A 16,297-nucleotide genomic window follows, 5' to 3' on the forward strand; every position below is an offset into this window, starting at 1 on the left:
TGGGGGGGGCTGAGGTGGGAGCACTACGGGACGGGAGTGGGGGGGGCTGGGGTGGGAGCACGTACGGGACGGGAGTGAGGGGGGGCTGGGGCATTGGAGCACGTGAGGGACGGGAGTGGGGGGGGGGCTGGGGCATGGGAGCACGTGCGGGACGGGAGTGGGGGGGGGCGGCTGGGGCATGGGAGCACGTGCAGGGTGGTGCAAGGGGCTTACATGGGGGTCGGTGGCTAAAACTGCCCGCACTCCTGGGCCCGGGAGCCTGCAGCTTCCCCAGGGCAAGAGGGACGCATCCATCTGCGGCCAGCAGCGGGGCCGGATTCCCTGCTCTAGCCCCTGACCTGGGGGTAAAGAGGGGAGGGACTCCCATTGATGAGAAACAGCGCCCGGAGCCTGCTGCGCTTTAAACACTGCCCGAGGGGCTTCCAGTTCCGCCCGCCAAAGCCAGGCGCTTTGCCTGCACTTTCTACCCCTCCCCTAGCAGGCTCAGCCCCCAGCGGCAGGGGCTGCTCAGCGCACGAGCCCTGTGCGCTGCAGGCAGCCGGCGGGGCTAGAGCTCGCCGCGCGGCGCCATGCGGGCTTGGGGGGAGCCGCTGAGCGGGGGGCTCGCCTCGGGGGGCGCTGCCGCGTGGGCTGCGCTGCTCCTGCTGGGGGCTGCCCGCGCGTACAACCTGGACACGCAGCACCCCGTGGTCTTCAGGGGGCTCAACGGGACACTGTTTGGCTACACAGTTCTCCTGCACAGCCACGGCGCTAGTCGATGGTAAGTCACCAGCGCTCGCCAGGCGACCTCTCGCTCCCGGCAGCTGCCGGGGGACTTTCCTCGCAGCAAAACGCCAGCGGGTCGTCGCCGGTCTGACTTGGCCATGCCTGCACCTGGCTCCTCGCTCTGTCAGCTGCGGCGCCCCCGGCAAAGGCTTTGCTGCGGTAGGCGCGAGTCCCTGCCAGAGCTTGTCCCAGGGACTGTCCCACTCGGAACCTGGCCCAGCGCGCGCAATCGGGTATCCGATGAAAGTGACGGTGACCGTGCGGCACCCCCCTCCCAGCATTCCCGTTGCAAAGACGCCGAGGAAGTTGGGAAGCAATTTCTTCCCCCGCCACGGGCCCCCATCGCAAAGCAAACGTTTGCACGCGAGGTGGGCGCAGGAGAGCGTGACGCTCTAATTCTCCTGGGTGCTGGTGGGGAGAGGGGTTGCCTCGTGGTGTTTTCATCTCTGTTGACAGGTTTAAAACTCTTTTCTCCTCGCTTTTAGGATGGTCGTGGGAGCCCCGAAAGCCAACTGGTTGGCGAATAGCTCTGTGGTCAACCCAGGTGCAATATTCAGGTGCAGGATCGGGAGCAACCCCAATGGGACTTGTGAGCAGCTCCAGCTGGGTGAGTTGAATGGTATTTGCACCTGAAGATGTTACATCTTCAATGAAGAACGCCAAGCTTGCTTGCCACTTATAGCTGAATGCAGAAAGTAGCCAGCTGCGACAACTCTCTTATTTAGAAGAAGTGAAGTACACGTCTATATTCCCTTGAATCCTCAACAGTTATAACTGACAAAATAAGAAGCAATAGAATTTCCCCAGAAGCATGGTGAAATACTGGACTGTAATAAATGTTCCTTCCTCCACTATTTTGCAAATAGTTTCAAACCCTTTTAGAGGCTGTTTATTGCAAAACTGAATAACATCACCCAATTTTGATCTGACAAAACAAACCTCCTTCAACTTATACCAGCACTTGCAGTAATACAAGAACCTAGAATGCCCTCTATATGCCTATTTCATATTTTCATGTATCATTTTGGTATTGCATAAATTAGTGTTTATATTTACCTTTCAATAACATAAAAGATCAATGCTCTTATGAATTTAGATTAAATTATTTAAAATATAAGTCCTAAAAATCTATATTTTTTTAAAAGTTGGCTTTTTCTTACCAATAAAAAGGACATAAAACTTTTTTTAAAGTAAATTAAAATGACAGTTCCCATTTTCATATTTATTTTTCTTTCCATGTTTTGCTTTCAGCATCTGATTTCAAGTGCTTGTGTGAATTCAAATTAAATCACTGTTATTTCCCCTCCCAAGAAAGTAGTTCCATCTCCTGAACTGAGGGCAACTGTAACTGAAGTCAGTGGGAACAAGAAAAAGTTTCTAGATTATGTTCTGGAGTTTCTCTCTAAAACATTTCACTTCCCAAGCCATCATGAAGTAACTGGAGTGTTTTTTAAGATGAATTATCAGTGGCATACATGCAAGCATATGTATTCTGCTCTCAGTGTATGATTTTTGTACAGGATGCAACAGTCCTGCTAAAGAACACAGGTTGTGCTGAACACTTTTCGCTATGCTCAGCTCTTCTCCTCCTTGACTACAAAGTTCAGTTCCATGTCCAATTCTGTGTTTGTATCCTGTAATAAGAAACATTTATTCAATTGGTCTGATCTACCTGAGAGATCCTCTCTCCTGTGTCCCTTGTGATCCACTGAAACCATGACACTTAGCCAATGGGGGAGGTTTGGGAGTGTGGGAAATAGTTTTCAAAGGACCTGGTCTATGAGGCTTGTTCCTGCAAGACATTACTTACTGTCAAAAAGAAGTACTGTTTGCTTTAGCTTGCCTTTCCTTTCACTGTTCCTACATGTAAGCCAACATCTTCACACTGTCCCAAAACAACAGATTAATTAACTAAACCTATTTTCTTATACGCGGGGGGAGGGGGGGAGTAAATTTTAAATAGGGGGAGGGGTGCTCCATTATTATGTTGATTGACCTATATAAGTAGGTATGTGAGAGGGTGAGAGAAAAGAGAATGAGTTTTTATTTGAACAATAAAACATGCCTTCTTCACACTGATCCAGTGGATAGACGATGAGCCTAGACAATTTCAAACTAGAAATAAGGCACACCTTTTGAACGAGGTGGGTTATTAACTATTGGAACAGTTTGCCAAGATGTCTAGTCTGTTCTCCATTACTAACAATTTTTGAAACAAAATTGGAGGTTTTCATTAAAACTTTAGGCATTATTTTAGGAGGTTTTATGTCCTGTGTTACACAGACTAGATGATCACAATCGTTCCTTCTGGCCTTGGGAATCTGTGAATATGTGCATTTGTAAGTGATTCTCTTTCTTGGGAGTTTGGCAGTGAAAGTGGATGAAGTAAAAATACAGTAGATACTCAAGGATATGGCTCTCTAAATTAACGTAAAAACTTACACAATGAATAGTCTTGCAGCATCTTAAAGACTAACAAAATATGTAGATGGTGTCTTGAGCTTTCTTGGGCACAACCAACTTCTTCCCTCAAACCTTTAAATTAAAGTAGATTGGGGTTAAAGCAACTGAGGAACCTCTGGAAGCAAGAATGTTAGTTTTGGCTGTGGTTATTGCACTTTTCTTTTTGGATCATCCTCTTCATTTATATGTCAATCCTAAATTGACGTTGTGACTCTGTGAGGTAGACTGAAGTGACACATGGAGCTACATAAGGTAGACAAAGAAATATGTAAAGAATTTCTATGATCTGATGGTAGCAACAGTAAAATGAAATCCCTGCTTCAGATGTTCTTTCTAGGTAAAGTGGACAGGCACCTACTTTATGCCAGAATGATATTTAGCTAGGAAAGCCCACTACTTCCTTTGGGTATGTCTACACTACCCCGCTAGTTCGAACTAGCGGGGTAATGTATGCATACCGAACGTGCAAATGAAGCCCGGGATTTGAATTTCCTGGGCTTCATTTGCATAAGCCGGCCGGCGCCATTTTTAAATGCCGGCTTGTTCGAACCCCGTGCCGCGCGTACTAGGCGTACAGATAGTTCGGAATGGCTTGCTAGTTCGAACTATCTAGCCCGTGCCGCGTGTAGCCGCGCGGCACGGGGTTCGAACAAGCCGGCATTTAAAAATGGCGCCGGCCGGCTTATGCAAATGAAGCCCGGGAAATTCAAATCCCGGGCTTCATTTGCACGTTCGGTATGCATACATTACCCCGCTAGTTCGAACTAGCGGGGTAGTGTAGACATACCCTCTGTGAGTGCCCTAATGCACTCCTATGTTCACTGATAGAATGGAAAATGCTCATAGCCACTGGCCATGTGGCTTATGTGGATATTAACTTCTACATGCTGTTTAGTGTTTGTTCCTTTGCAGGATTTCTTGATTTTACTTTTACTAATTTTGTCAATAAAGAAGAAGCAAGGAAGAATGAGTCCTTAATTGTATTCCATGAAATCACTACCGATTTTCTTCATAGCTAACATGTTTCTGAATAGAAACTGGGGAGTAGCTCAGCAATTACAAGCTTGAAACTTGCCAAAAGCTATTCTTAAATGGATTTGGAGAATTTTTACCAGCAGATGTAGAGGCTGTAGGTAAACACTGTTGTTTTCAGACTTGTATTGCACTTCATTGAATGCTTATATCACAATATAAACACAACTTACCACATGCCACTTTGTTATTGGCATATATTACCTATATTATGTCAATTTACACCCACTGCAATAACTAATGTGGTGTTTAATATCCACACTCTCCTACAGTCAGTGGTGCATAACTGCAGCAGGAGCTCTTTCACTGACCTAAGAGAGGCAGGATGGGGAGTTGAGAGCCTGGTCTTTCAGCTCTGCTCACAGCACAGTGCTAGAAGTATGGCTTGCCTCCTCCAATGCTCTGCTGTCCATTCTTTGCTCCCCCTGGAGCCTGGCAGGTCTATTTCCCACTCTTGGCTGCATGCTCCCTGCCAGCAGCAGGGCAGCTGTCCAGGATCTCATTGGGGAACTGGGAGCCTGGGCAGGGAATTGAGATCCCAGGAGTAGCCAGGCTCTGAGCAGGGAATCTGAACTCTTGGCTGGAAGTGTGGAGGACTTTCCTGTAAATTTGGGCAGCTGGCTGTCAATTTCATGACTCCATGTAAGTAACATAGTGTCCATACGGACACTGTGTCACCCTAACTATATTGACATAAGCTCCGCACCTCTCAGGGAGGTGGAGTTATGTCAGTTTAGGGCACTTACATCAATGGGAGCAAGTGGTAGTGTATATACTGCCATAGGTTGAAATACACAGTTTTATGTTAACCTAACTGTGTATTTTAGACCAAGGCTAATTTAGCACTCAGAGAAACAAACAGCACTTTTTTTTTTTAAATTAAACTGGGCCATTTCCCCATAACACTAAAGTGGTTCTAAATCATTTCCCATGTTAAAAAAAATCCAAGTTATGTCAAAGAGCAGTCCCACCATAAAAAAATGAGTGAAAACCAGTCATGTTTATTGGGGACGGGAGAAGTTAAATAAGATGCAGCTCGGGCTCCTGAATTCATTGTTCCTTTTTAAATATCTCTGACAATGAGTCGGGAACAAAATTAGACAAAGGATAACGAATTCTAATTTATGTAGATATTTATTTTCTAATGTGGCAGTTTTTGTACCTACAACATCTTTCTATGACTGAACTCCTTGTTTTTCATAGTTAGTCCTTTTTTTGTATTGCATGTTCTGGTGCTGCACCTGTGAGCACTGGTGGTTATTTACTTCGAAAATTATTTTTTTCAATAGGAGGAGGAATGGCCATTTTTATAGAGTCAAAGAATACTAGAACTAAAAGGGACCTCAAGCGATCATCAAATCCAGTACCATGTCTTCATGGCAGGACCAAGCACCATCTAGATCAGTGGTCTCCAACCTTTTTAAGCACAAGATCAACTTTTGAATTTGTCAGTCCAGGGTGTACCTCAAACCCAAATGCCCCTGCCCTGACCTTCACCGAGGTCCCGCCCTCCTCACTCTGGTAAGATGGAGTACAGGGGAGGGAGACAGAGTGACATTAGCGTCCCCCTTCCTCTGTCTCCCCCACTCTGCACCACAAGCAGCAGGCTTCCAGGGGCAGCTCTGGGCAGGAGCAGCAGGGGAGTGGGGGAAGGGACAAGTGAAGTGATCTACTGGTTGGTGACCACTGATCTAGATCATCCTTGATAGATGTCTGTCCAACCTGTACTTACATATCTCTAGTGATGGAGATTTCACAACCTCCTTAGACAATTTATTCCAGTGTTTAACCACCCTGACACTTAGGAAGTTTTTCCTAATGTCCAACCTAAACCTCCCTTGCTGCAGTTTAAGCCCATTGCTTCTTGTCCTATCATCAGAGGCCAAGGAGAACAATTTTTCTCTCTCTTCCTTCTGACACCATTTTAGGTACTTGAAAACTGCTCTCATGTCCCCCCCTCTCAGTCTTCTCTTTTCTAAACTAGACAAGCCCAATTCTTTCAGTCTTCCCTCGTAGGTCATATTTTTTAGGCCTTTAATCATTTTTGTTGCTCTTCTCTGGACCTTCTTCAGTTTTTCCACATCTTTCTTGAAATGTGGTGCTCACAACAGGACGCAATACTCCAACTGTGCCCTAATCAGCACAGAGCAAAGTGGAAGAATGATTTCCCATGTCTTGCTCACAGTACTCCTGTTAATGCATCCCAGAATCATGTTTGCTTTTTTTTTTTTTAATCAGTATCGCACTTTTGACTCATTTAGCTTGTGGTTCAATATGACCCCTAAATGCCTTTCTCTAGTATTTCCTCCTAGACAGTCACTTTCCATTCTGTATGTATGAAACTGATTGTTCCTTCATAGGTAGAGTACTTTGCATTTGTCCTTATTAAACTTCATCCTATGTACCGCAGATCATTTTGAATTTTGACCCTGTTCTCCAAAGTACTTGCAATCCCTCCCAGCTTGGTATCATCTGCAAACTTAATAAACATACTCTCTATGCCATCATCTAAATAGTTAATGAAGATATTGAACAGAACTGGTCCCAAAACAGACCCCTGTGAAATCCCACTTCTTATGCCCTTCCAGAATAATTGTGAACCTTTAATAAGTACTTTCTGAGTGTATGTCTTCACTTGCACCCTAGTTCGAACTAGCGATGCAAATGTAGGCATTAGACTATTGCTGGGGAGATGCAAATGTAGGTGTATCATAGACTCATCAGATTCAGCCCAATCTCCTACAACGTCAATAATGATAATTAATGTTGATAACGATGACCCTGAGGCACTGCAAGATCCTAAAGTGACTTCTTAATAAAAAAAGAAACAATTATGAATACATTTAGTGTTAAGTATATTTTAAATAATCTGGGTGCATGCCATATGCTGTCCATATTGCTATTTAGTATCCTAATAAACTTTCTATATAGAAAATTTTACCAGGATACTAGGGATAGCAACATGTAGTTTATTACACGACTAATCAATATGGGTATGTCTACACTACCCCGCTAGTTCGAACTAGCGGGGTAATGTATGCATACCGCACTTGCTAATGAAGCCCGGGATTTGAATTTCCCGGGCTTCATTAGCATAAGCGGGGAGCCGCCATTTTTAAATCCCCGCTGCTTCGAACCCCGTGCAGCATGGCTACACGGGGCTCGAACTAGGTAGTTCGGACTAGGGTGCCTATTCCGAACTACCGGTACACCTCGTTTCACGAGGAGTAACGGTAGTTCGGAATAGGAACCTAGTCCGAACTACCTAGTTCGAGCCCCGTGTAGCCGCGCTGCACGGGGTTCGAAGCAGCGGGGATTTAAAAATGGCGGCTCCCCGCTTATGCTAATGAAGCCCGGGAAATTCAAATCCCGGGCTTCATTAGCAAGTGCGGTATGCATACATTACCCCGCTAGTTCGAACTAGCGGGGTAGTGTAGACATACCCTATCAGAGGCAGCAAGGGGAGGAGGCAGGCGTTGGTAAACACAGGAAGTAGCTTTCAAGACAGTTCCCCACATATATAGGCTCCTGCAGAGCTACCTGTCCCCTGCGCTGCTGCCTCTTTATCAGAGGCAGCAGATGGGAGAGCAGGCAGGAGCCTGTACTTGCAGCGAGCTGGCTTTTAAGCCGGCTCCCTGTGAGCATGGACTTCCTCCTACCACCCCTCGCCCACTACGTGCAAACGTGTAACCACTAAAATATCCAACTGTTACATGTACACAAATACCTGATAGTTAACATTCCTACTGTATACACCTAAGTGCTTTAAGAATCCAGCCACTCTGCAGTGCAGTACTCTCATTTGATTGGTGACTACTGCTATACTATTTTATACTTTATTCCTTTTATTGTATTCTAATTATTTGAAAATTGGTATTTCATTGTTAAAGAATAACTCTAAGCAGAATATTCAATTAGCCAGCACTCTTCATTCCCCCAACATGCCAGATAACAGAGCTTTTACTGTATTAATGGGAATGAACAACAATGAATCTTGACAAAAGAGTGTAGAACAGAAAATAGAAAACAAGAGAGACGTTGCAGAGGGAACAGGAGATGGTGGGAAATCAGAAGGTCAAAGGCAAGCTGCATCCGTAGTTTATAGGTTAGAGTTAAGGAGAGGGGAAACTTTGTGGGTAAAGGTACTATGATTGGGAGAAGAGGAAAATGCTCTTTCTCACTGCTTCTTTATTAGGGACACTTAAAATGGGGACAGAATGGAGCATGGAGATTAGAGAGGATAAAAATGAAATGATAGGTATTCTGTGACCCTTGCCTTCATTTCTAATATATTGATATTCTGAGACAAGCCAGGATGAAAAGAGCCATTGTAATGGATTTGTTAGTAAAGGCTTCTCCTATCTAAAAGATTACTAACTGCAGGCTTTAATCATTTAAGGTATGTTTGCATAGCAGCGTTATTTCAGAATAACTGATGTTATTCTGAAATAACAAAGTGCACGTCTATACTACCAGCCTTTATTTTGAAATAATGTCAAGCTTCAGGACTTCTTACTTCAATTCATGGTAACCCTTATTTTATGAGGTGTAAGGAAAATTGAAGAAAAAGTTTTCTTCGAATTTTTGCTGTGTAGACAGTGCCAAAAGCTGAAATAAACTATTTCAACTTCAGCTATGCAATTGGCATAGCTGAAGTTGCATAGCTTATTTCGACTTCAGCCCTCTGTGTAGATGTGTAGGTGAGGACGCATAGATGGTTTTCCTGGAGGCGTTCATTAAATGTTGCTCTCCAGCCTAGTTTCTGTAATTATCAGCCCCTTATAAAACTAATGTCACATTCATTCTCTTAATGTTAATAACTTTTGCTTTTAAAATAAACCTTGCATATATTATTACAACATCTTCCATGCAATGTGACTAGGTATTTTATATGATGTTACATCAACTTCCAAAAGGATTCTTACAGACTGTTTTGCTATTGAAAATGCTGAGACTCGTGTTATGCATCTAGCTAAGCGGTAGAGCCCTGCTGTTAGTATCCAAGCGGAATTGAGCTTTAGGGGCAGTTTTAGTTGTTACACAGACAGTTCTGATATCAATTCCTAGCTGTGTGGACATTCTGGCTTGGCTCCCCTATGCTGTGAGCAAAAGGGAACAGATGCCTCTATTCCCCCTTGTCTTCTGGCCTCGATGGAAAGTGCTTTGTGGCTTGGGATCTGCAGAGTGGACAAGGCCAGGAAACATACACATGTTTTTGTTCTCCAGCTCTATGGAGAATCATCAGAAAAATAAAAGAGTCTCTTCTTGTCCTCTTCTGCACCAGATTTCCTCCCCTACTCAAAAGAAGAGTTCTGGAGTTCCTGTGCTTCTGAGAAATGCAAGAAGCAGAGGCAGTATCAAAATACTGGTATTGGTGCCAGTAGTCCTGCTCGTCATGAGGAGTAAGGGAAGTCGACGGACGCATGTGCTCTTGTCGACTTCCTGCTGAGCAGACAGTAGCAAACATGATTTAAAATAGTGATAGAAATGTAGCCGTGTTAGTCTGGTGTAGCTGAAACAAAATACAGGACTATGTAGCACTTTAAAGACTAACAAGATGATTTATTAGATGATGAGCTTTCGTGAGCTAATGGTATTAGAGGTGATAATTGGGGAAGCTATCTTTGTAATGGGTAAGATAGTTAGTGTCTTTGTTGAGACCGACACGTAGAGTGTCAAATTTTAGCATGAATGACAGTTCAGAGGATTCCCTTTCAAGTGCAGATTTAAAAGGCTTCTGGAGCAGGATGCAGGTAATTAAGTCGTTGAGACAGTGTCTTTTCTGGTTGAAATGGCAAGAAACTGTTTTTTCTTTGTGATCCTGTCTAATATCTGTTTTGTGGGCATTGATTCTTTGGCGAAGTGTCTGAGACGTTTGTCCAGTGTACATAGCAGATGGACGCACAGCTCACAGACACTTACCTTTCCCCACCTCTAATATCATTAGCTCACAGACATTTACCTTCCTCCCCGCCCCCCCCCCCCCCCCCGTATCTCCCTTCTGTTCTGTAATGTGATTTGTCCTTTTCATATGTGTTCACTTTTTTTTTTACTTGTATCCTTTGGTATATATGGTTGTGACTATTTTCTTCCACTATTTGATCTGAGGAAGTGGGTCTGGCCCACGAAAGCTCATCATCTAATAAACCATCTTGTTAGTCTTTAAAGTGCTACATAGTCCTGTATTTTTGTTTCATGATTTAAGATACTTTAACTCCAGCTATGTAATTAGCATAGCTGGAGTTGTGTATCTTAAGTCGACTTTCCCCTTTAGTGTAGACCAGGCCTAATAGAATGCTGAACTGGTGGGAAAGGTTAATTCTTCTAGAGATTCCCTTTCTACAAAGGAGGATTTTTTCCTCCATCTGAGGGTATTTCTACCAAAAGGAACTACCTTGGCCATCAGAATATTATCAATTTGAAGTTTTGCCCAAACTGACATTAAGGTCGTATGTACACAGTGCTTTTAATAGGTGATAAGTTTTAAAAATGTACAGTGAAAAACATAAGAATTCTTGTTTTCTCTGCATTACTACTCTACTTGGAACAAGAAGCAGTAATGCATCAAATTAATATAGGGAGATTTTCTTTTCAAAGAATTTAGCAGACCTTAGAACTCAGTATGCAACTATTCATTTGTTTGAATTTAATAGCACTCACTCATATTTATTACAAATAAATGCCAGTCCTGGTGCAAGCTCATTTGCCCCTCCATTAATGCTAATATACAATACGTTTCTGTTGTATTCTCTGATCTGTATTGGAGCCCTCTGCTGGCTAATTTGTATGTGACAGAAAGATTCTCTCTCCTGTTGGTAGAAAAAGGACATAGTTTGCTCTTGAACACAAGTCTTGAGTGTTTTATCCTAATTACCATACAAAATTTGGATAAAAATAGATATCTTAGTAGTTTAGGTTAATTGAACAACAAAATGGTATCTGGAGATATTGGACTGAAATGCTAAGTGCTGTATTCTGCCACATGCTCTTGCATGTAAATATATGAGACCCATTAAAAAGTGTATTTCTGAATGTAATTGAGCCTTTAAAAGTGGAAAATAATTTTTAAATGGTAGTCCTGTCTATGTAAAACTATTCTTTCCACACACACCACTAGGTGGGTAGAGACAAGAACTTGCCAAATATATATATATATATATTTGTAAAATTTCTCTAAGTCCTCCTATTTATAAAAAATGCTCTTTGATATTTAAAGAGAAGCAAAGTAAAAACCACCTTTAGATAATTGCTTCAATTCTTAATAAAGAGTACTCAGAACACAGGGATTTGATCCACAATGATTTTACCTCCTAAATAAAGATTGCAGGTATAATCATCTGATTTTTATCAGAGTAGGAATTTCTAGTAAAGCAGATTTCCAAGTGTTGCATCAAATAGAGGTATGAAATTCAGAAGATATTTGGTTCTATTGGCTATAGGTTAGAGTTCAGGTTTCATTGGGTTATTGCAAAAGGGTCTTTTGAGGTCTCAGATTAGATTACTGGGCAAAATCTGCTGTGAGGAAGGGGGTTGTATCTGGCTAAATGAATTCAGTATGGTGGAGGATTAGAATTTGAGGCTTGGGCTCACTGCTAGATATGAAAAATCCTCGTATTTTGGATTCATTGAATACCTAATATTAGGGTGTAAATGTCTTTGTATACCAATGAGAAATCTTTATAATATGATATCATACTACTTGTGATAAATTAGCTCAGTGAATAAGAATCCCATTTTATTAATACTTTCCTTGAGATCATACCACACAGGTGAAATTCTAGGCCATAAATCAGGTAATGTATTCTTTAGCAGGAGTGCTACCTCATGTTGAGTTTGTGCTCAGCTTTCTGACTTTCTCAGTTTCAACTGTGATAACCACAGAATCAGAGCTCAATGACTAATTAATCCTGCTCGTTCCTAATATATTGCATTTGGATCTGGACATACTATATGTATGGCACCATTCCTTCATTTCTGAAAAATATGAACCATATAAAATATACCTGTGCATTGCAAATCCAATATAAAATACATATCTAAAATTTTGTTGAACTGATGCTCTTTATATAATCAACTAAAATCAAGTATAATAAGAAAGTACAGTAAAACTCCAATAGTCCGGCACTCCTGATAGTCCGGCATCAAAATGGCAAGAGCCTAGTGAGTGAGCTTCGGCAAAAAATGAGTCACAAGGTAACAGTGGCAACAGCTGAACTGAGCAAAAAGGGAAAAAAAGGCTTAAAAAAACTAAAACATTACAGTATACTGTATACAGTATGTACAATAAAAAGGTTAAGAATACTTTATATACTGTATATAATGTATACAGTATATATATTACCAGTTTATAGTACCTCCTGATAGTCTGGCATATCTGATAATCCGGCACCACCTAGGTCCCATAGGTTCCGGATTATTGGAAGTCTACTGTACATAGAACTTCAGTTATATTTCCTGAGTTCAAGATGATTGCCATAATTGGTTGTTTGTTTGTTTTGATTTTGTTTCTTTGCTCTAGGTGATCCAGCAGGAGAACGTTGTGGAAAGACCTGCTCTGAAGAGAGAGATAATCAGTGGATGGGTGTCAGCTTGTCCAGGCAGCCCAGAGAAAATGGATCCATTGTTGTATGTATTGCCTTAGTACGACAAAAGGCATGCAGTACTTTTCTTTACAGCTGTTATATTTTCCTTTCACATCCTACTTTTTTTTCTTTAATATATGCAGGCATGTGGACATAGGTGGAAAAATATATATTACATAAAAAATGAACACAAACTTCCTAATGGTATTTGTTATGAAATCCCTCCTGATTTTCGAACACAACTGAGTAAAAGAATATGCCCTTGCTATAAAGGTAAGCAGAGAGTTTGGTCATTTCTAGGGCTTGATAAGATAGTATGCTACTTCATTTGAGGTGACAGAACAGTTAGGGTTCCAAAAAAAAAAAAAAAGAAATGAATTGGGGGTTGTGGACACATTAAACGGTTGTGTTTCATGTCCACTTGCCCTCTCCCCCACTACCCTGAGTAGGCTTTCTGCAGGTTGAGTTCTGAAGACAGAAATTTGGCCTATGGATAAAACTTTCTGGTGACATTTTGATCACTTGAAAGAATTGTTGATTCCACAGCTGAAAAGAGCAGCCAGCATTTATCAATGGGCTGGTCCCTACAGGGCATGCTTTCTTTATAAATAGGCCAATGCAGGTTCAATTCATCTCTGGGCTCCATCCCAGTTGCTCAGCATATGCGGCGTTGACTGACTGGTGTGGCCTCTTTTTGAACATCTGACCCACTGCTCCCAGTAACAGCCCAGACTGTGTACTGCTCCTCTCCTGAGTTTGACTCCTTCCAGGTCAAATCTCTTACCCAATCTGTAGCCCGCAGGAAGAGGTCTACTTCAGGGTATGTCTAGACTAAAGGCTTTTGTCGACAGAAGTTTTGTGGGAGGGGAAAAAAGGGGGAGCACTGATGTCAGGATGTCTCTCTTCCCTCCACTTCTGTACCCTTCCTCCACACAGAAAGCCTGCCTTAACCCACTGCTCCACCACCTGGAAGCCATCTCAGGCTACGTCTGGACTATAGCTCTTTTCTGGGATACTGGAGGTATCCCGGAAAAGCTATACCGCGTCCAAGGAATGTGTCCGCTTTTCTGAAAAAAAAAAGATGGCTCTTTCTCCATCCTTGTAAACCTCGTTTTATGAGGAAGAAAAGATGTGTCGAAAGAGGAGTTTTGGGGGTTTTTTTGGGTTTTTTTGTTGGGTTTTTTTTTTGAAGTTTGGCACTCTTTAGAAAGAGTAGCAGAAAAAGATAAGCATATTGTGGTTTGCAATTTGCATATCTTTTTCTTACTCTTTATAGTGTAGACGGAGCCTCAGTTAAATAGTGTCCAGCCAGTGTCTGCTTCCTGAACCCCTGTCCCAGCGCTGAACCTCCTCCCCCTGCCTCAGACGTGAGTCCCCCTGCACCCAAATTCCTTCCTAGAACTTGCACTCTGGACCCCCTCCTGGACACCAATCCCCTGCTCTGGGCTAAGCCTGGAGCCCCTCCCACACTCCAAGCCCTTTGGCCCAAGACCAGAGCCTGCACCCCAACTCCCTACTCCAGCCTGGTGAAAGTGAGGGTGTGTCTAGACTAGGGTTTTTTCGAAGAAAGTAGACTTTTTTTCCAAAAAAAGTCACCTGCGTCTAGACTGCAGCCATGTTCTTTCGAAAGTAAATCAAAAGAACGCGGCAGATTTTTCGATCATGGTAAACCTCATTTTATGAGGAATAACGCTTTTTTTTAAAGTACTCTATTGAATGCAAACTGTGCTTTTTCGAAAGAGAGTGTCTAGACTCTTTCGAAAAAGTGGCTTGCTTTTTCAAAAAATCTGCTTGTAGTCTAGATGCTCTCTTTCAAAAGAGGCTTTTTTGAAAGAGGCTTGTATGTAGTCTAGACATAGCCCGAGTGAGGATGGGAGAGGAAGAAAGAGGGAGTGAGCAGAGGGAGGCCTCAGAGAAGGGGTGGAGCAGGGGCAGGAAGGAAGTGGGGCAAGGGTATTTGGGTTTGAGGTAGATCTTACATTGCACTTATATTGAAAAAGAGATCTTGTGGTTAAAAGGGTTGGAGATCAGTGCTGTACAGGATTCTTTGCAGACATGCAAAGTACAAGTGTCATGAGAACTCCTGTGAAAATAGTTATTTCTATTTATGGCTGGAGTTGTAAATTGGGTGGGAAGAGGAACATTAAACCTACCAGCATTTGTTATTGAAGCAGTGTGTATAACGACTTTTCACTTTGACATGCTGTTCATGAACTGACTTATAGGTAAGATTATTGCCTTTTTAAAATCACTAAACCTAGGCTTTGGAATGTAGCTCCAATCAAGTGATGCATTATGTATGGGACAATTTTATTCTCAAGTTCTTTATTATTTTGGTATTATAAGGATGAAGTCCACGTTCTTTTTCCATAACTGGATATGAATGCTTGTTACTTATCTTGACTCTCATTTCTGAAACTCTATTTTTCAAGATGATTGAAGACTTTAAATAATTTTTGCTTTTATATTCAGATTATGTGCGAAGGTTTGGAGAAAACCATGGGTCATGTCAGGTTGGGATGTCTAGTTTTTACTTAAAGGTGTGTATTTAAAAAAATAATTTTCTATTTACTTATTCCCTGGAGAACATCATACATGTATACCTAATTATAATGTTTAGGACCCTGCAAATCCACGATCTCCGCTTTATACCCATGGGTATCTTCATCTGTAGATGTGGATGCAGTTATCTGTGGCTCATTTTTGTGGATATGGATATAGATTTTGTATCAAGATCCCTGCAAATGTATGGATATCCACAGGTCTCCTCATCCACAGATGTGGATGCAGATATCTGCAGATCATTTTTGCAGATACAGATGTTAGGCAGATACCAATTGTGTGTTACTACAGTGCTCTAATGAAACATCATCCTTTTTAAAATGAAATTTATTAAATACAAGAGTTTTAGGTATGTTACAATTTTCAACATGAGAAACATAATTTATCGTGGCTCTCTATTTTAAATCCAAAAAGTTCTTTTTATTTTGAAAGAATGGGAAGAATACAATAGAGCATTTTTTATTATTCCATTCTGAATAATCTATTTAAAGTAATATTAAACATGAATAGTAAACTTGCTCACAAAGAATGATGCATAACACCAGGAGTTTTTAAACTTTGGATTGTTGCTTGTAAGGGTAAGCCACTAACTGGCTACAAGATGCTGTGTTTACCTGAGCATTCCCAGGCATGGCCTCTTGCAGTTCCCAGTGACTGTGGTTCACCTTTCCTGGCCAATAGTTGCTGCAGAAAGTGGTGGGCCAGCGTGCACTGCTTCCAGCAGCTCCCATTGGCTAGGAATGATGTAGCATGGTCACTGGGAGCTGCAAGCAGCCATTCAAGTGGATGCTCAGGTTAACAAGGTGTCTCGTGGCCAGCTAGTGGCTTCCCCCATAAGCCACAACCCAAAGTTTGAAAACCCCTGCACTACACTGTACGTTTTATGTTCTGCC

The 16,297-nt window shown here is 42.2% G+C and overlaps 1 protein-coding gene across 3 annotated transcripts in view; it reads left to right on the forward strand.

The window, feature by feature from the left end:
* Positions 1 to 220: 220 nt before the first annotated feature.
* ITGA4 (integrin subunit alpha 4) overlaps positions 221 to 16,297 on the forward strand; it is a 65,332-nt gene continuing 49,255 nt past the window's right edge. Inside the window, exons 1-5 of one of the 3 annotated variants that reach the window (XM_075933745.1) lie at positions 221 to 760; positions 1,251 to 1,372; positions 12,779 to 12,885; positions 12,986 to 13,115; positions 15,315 to 15,382. In XM_075933745.1, the coding sequence (XP_075789860.1) occupies positions 570 to 760; positions 1,251 to 1,372; positions 12,779 to 12,885; positions 12,986 to 13,115; positions 15,315 to 15,382 (618 nt within the window). In that variant the 5' untranslated portion in view covers positions 221 to 569. Of the gene's footprint in view, positions 761 to 800; positions 1,134 to 1,250; positions 1,373 to 12,778; positions 12,886 to 12,985; positions 13,116 to 15,314; positions 15,383 to 16,297 lie in introns of those variants that run through there. The other 2 variants (XM_075933744.1, XM_006121693.4) reach the window with 2 other exon arrangements.

This window comes from Pelodiscus sinensis, chromosome 7 (genome assembly GCF_049634645.1).
Source record: "Pelodiscus sinensis isolate JC-2024 chromosome 7, ASM4963464v1, whole genome shotgun sequence".
NCBI classification, from domain to species: domain Eukaryota; kingdom Metazoa; phylum Chordata; order Testudines; family Trionychidae; genus Pelodiscus; species Pelodiscus sinensis.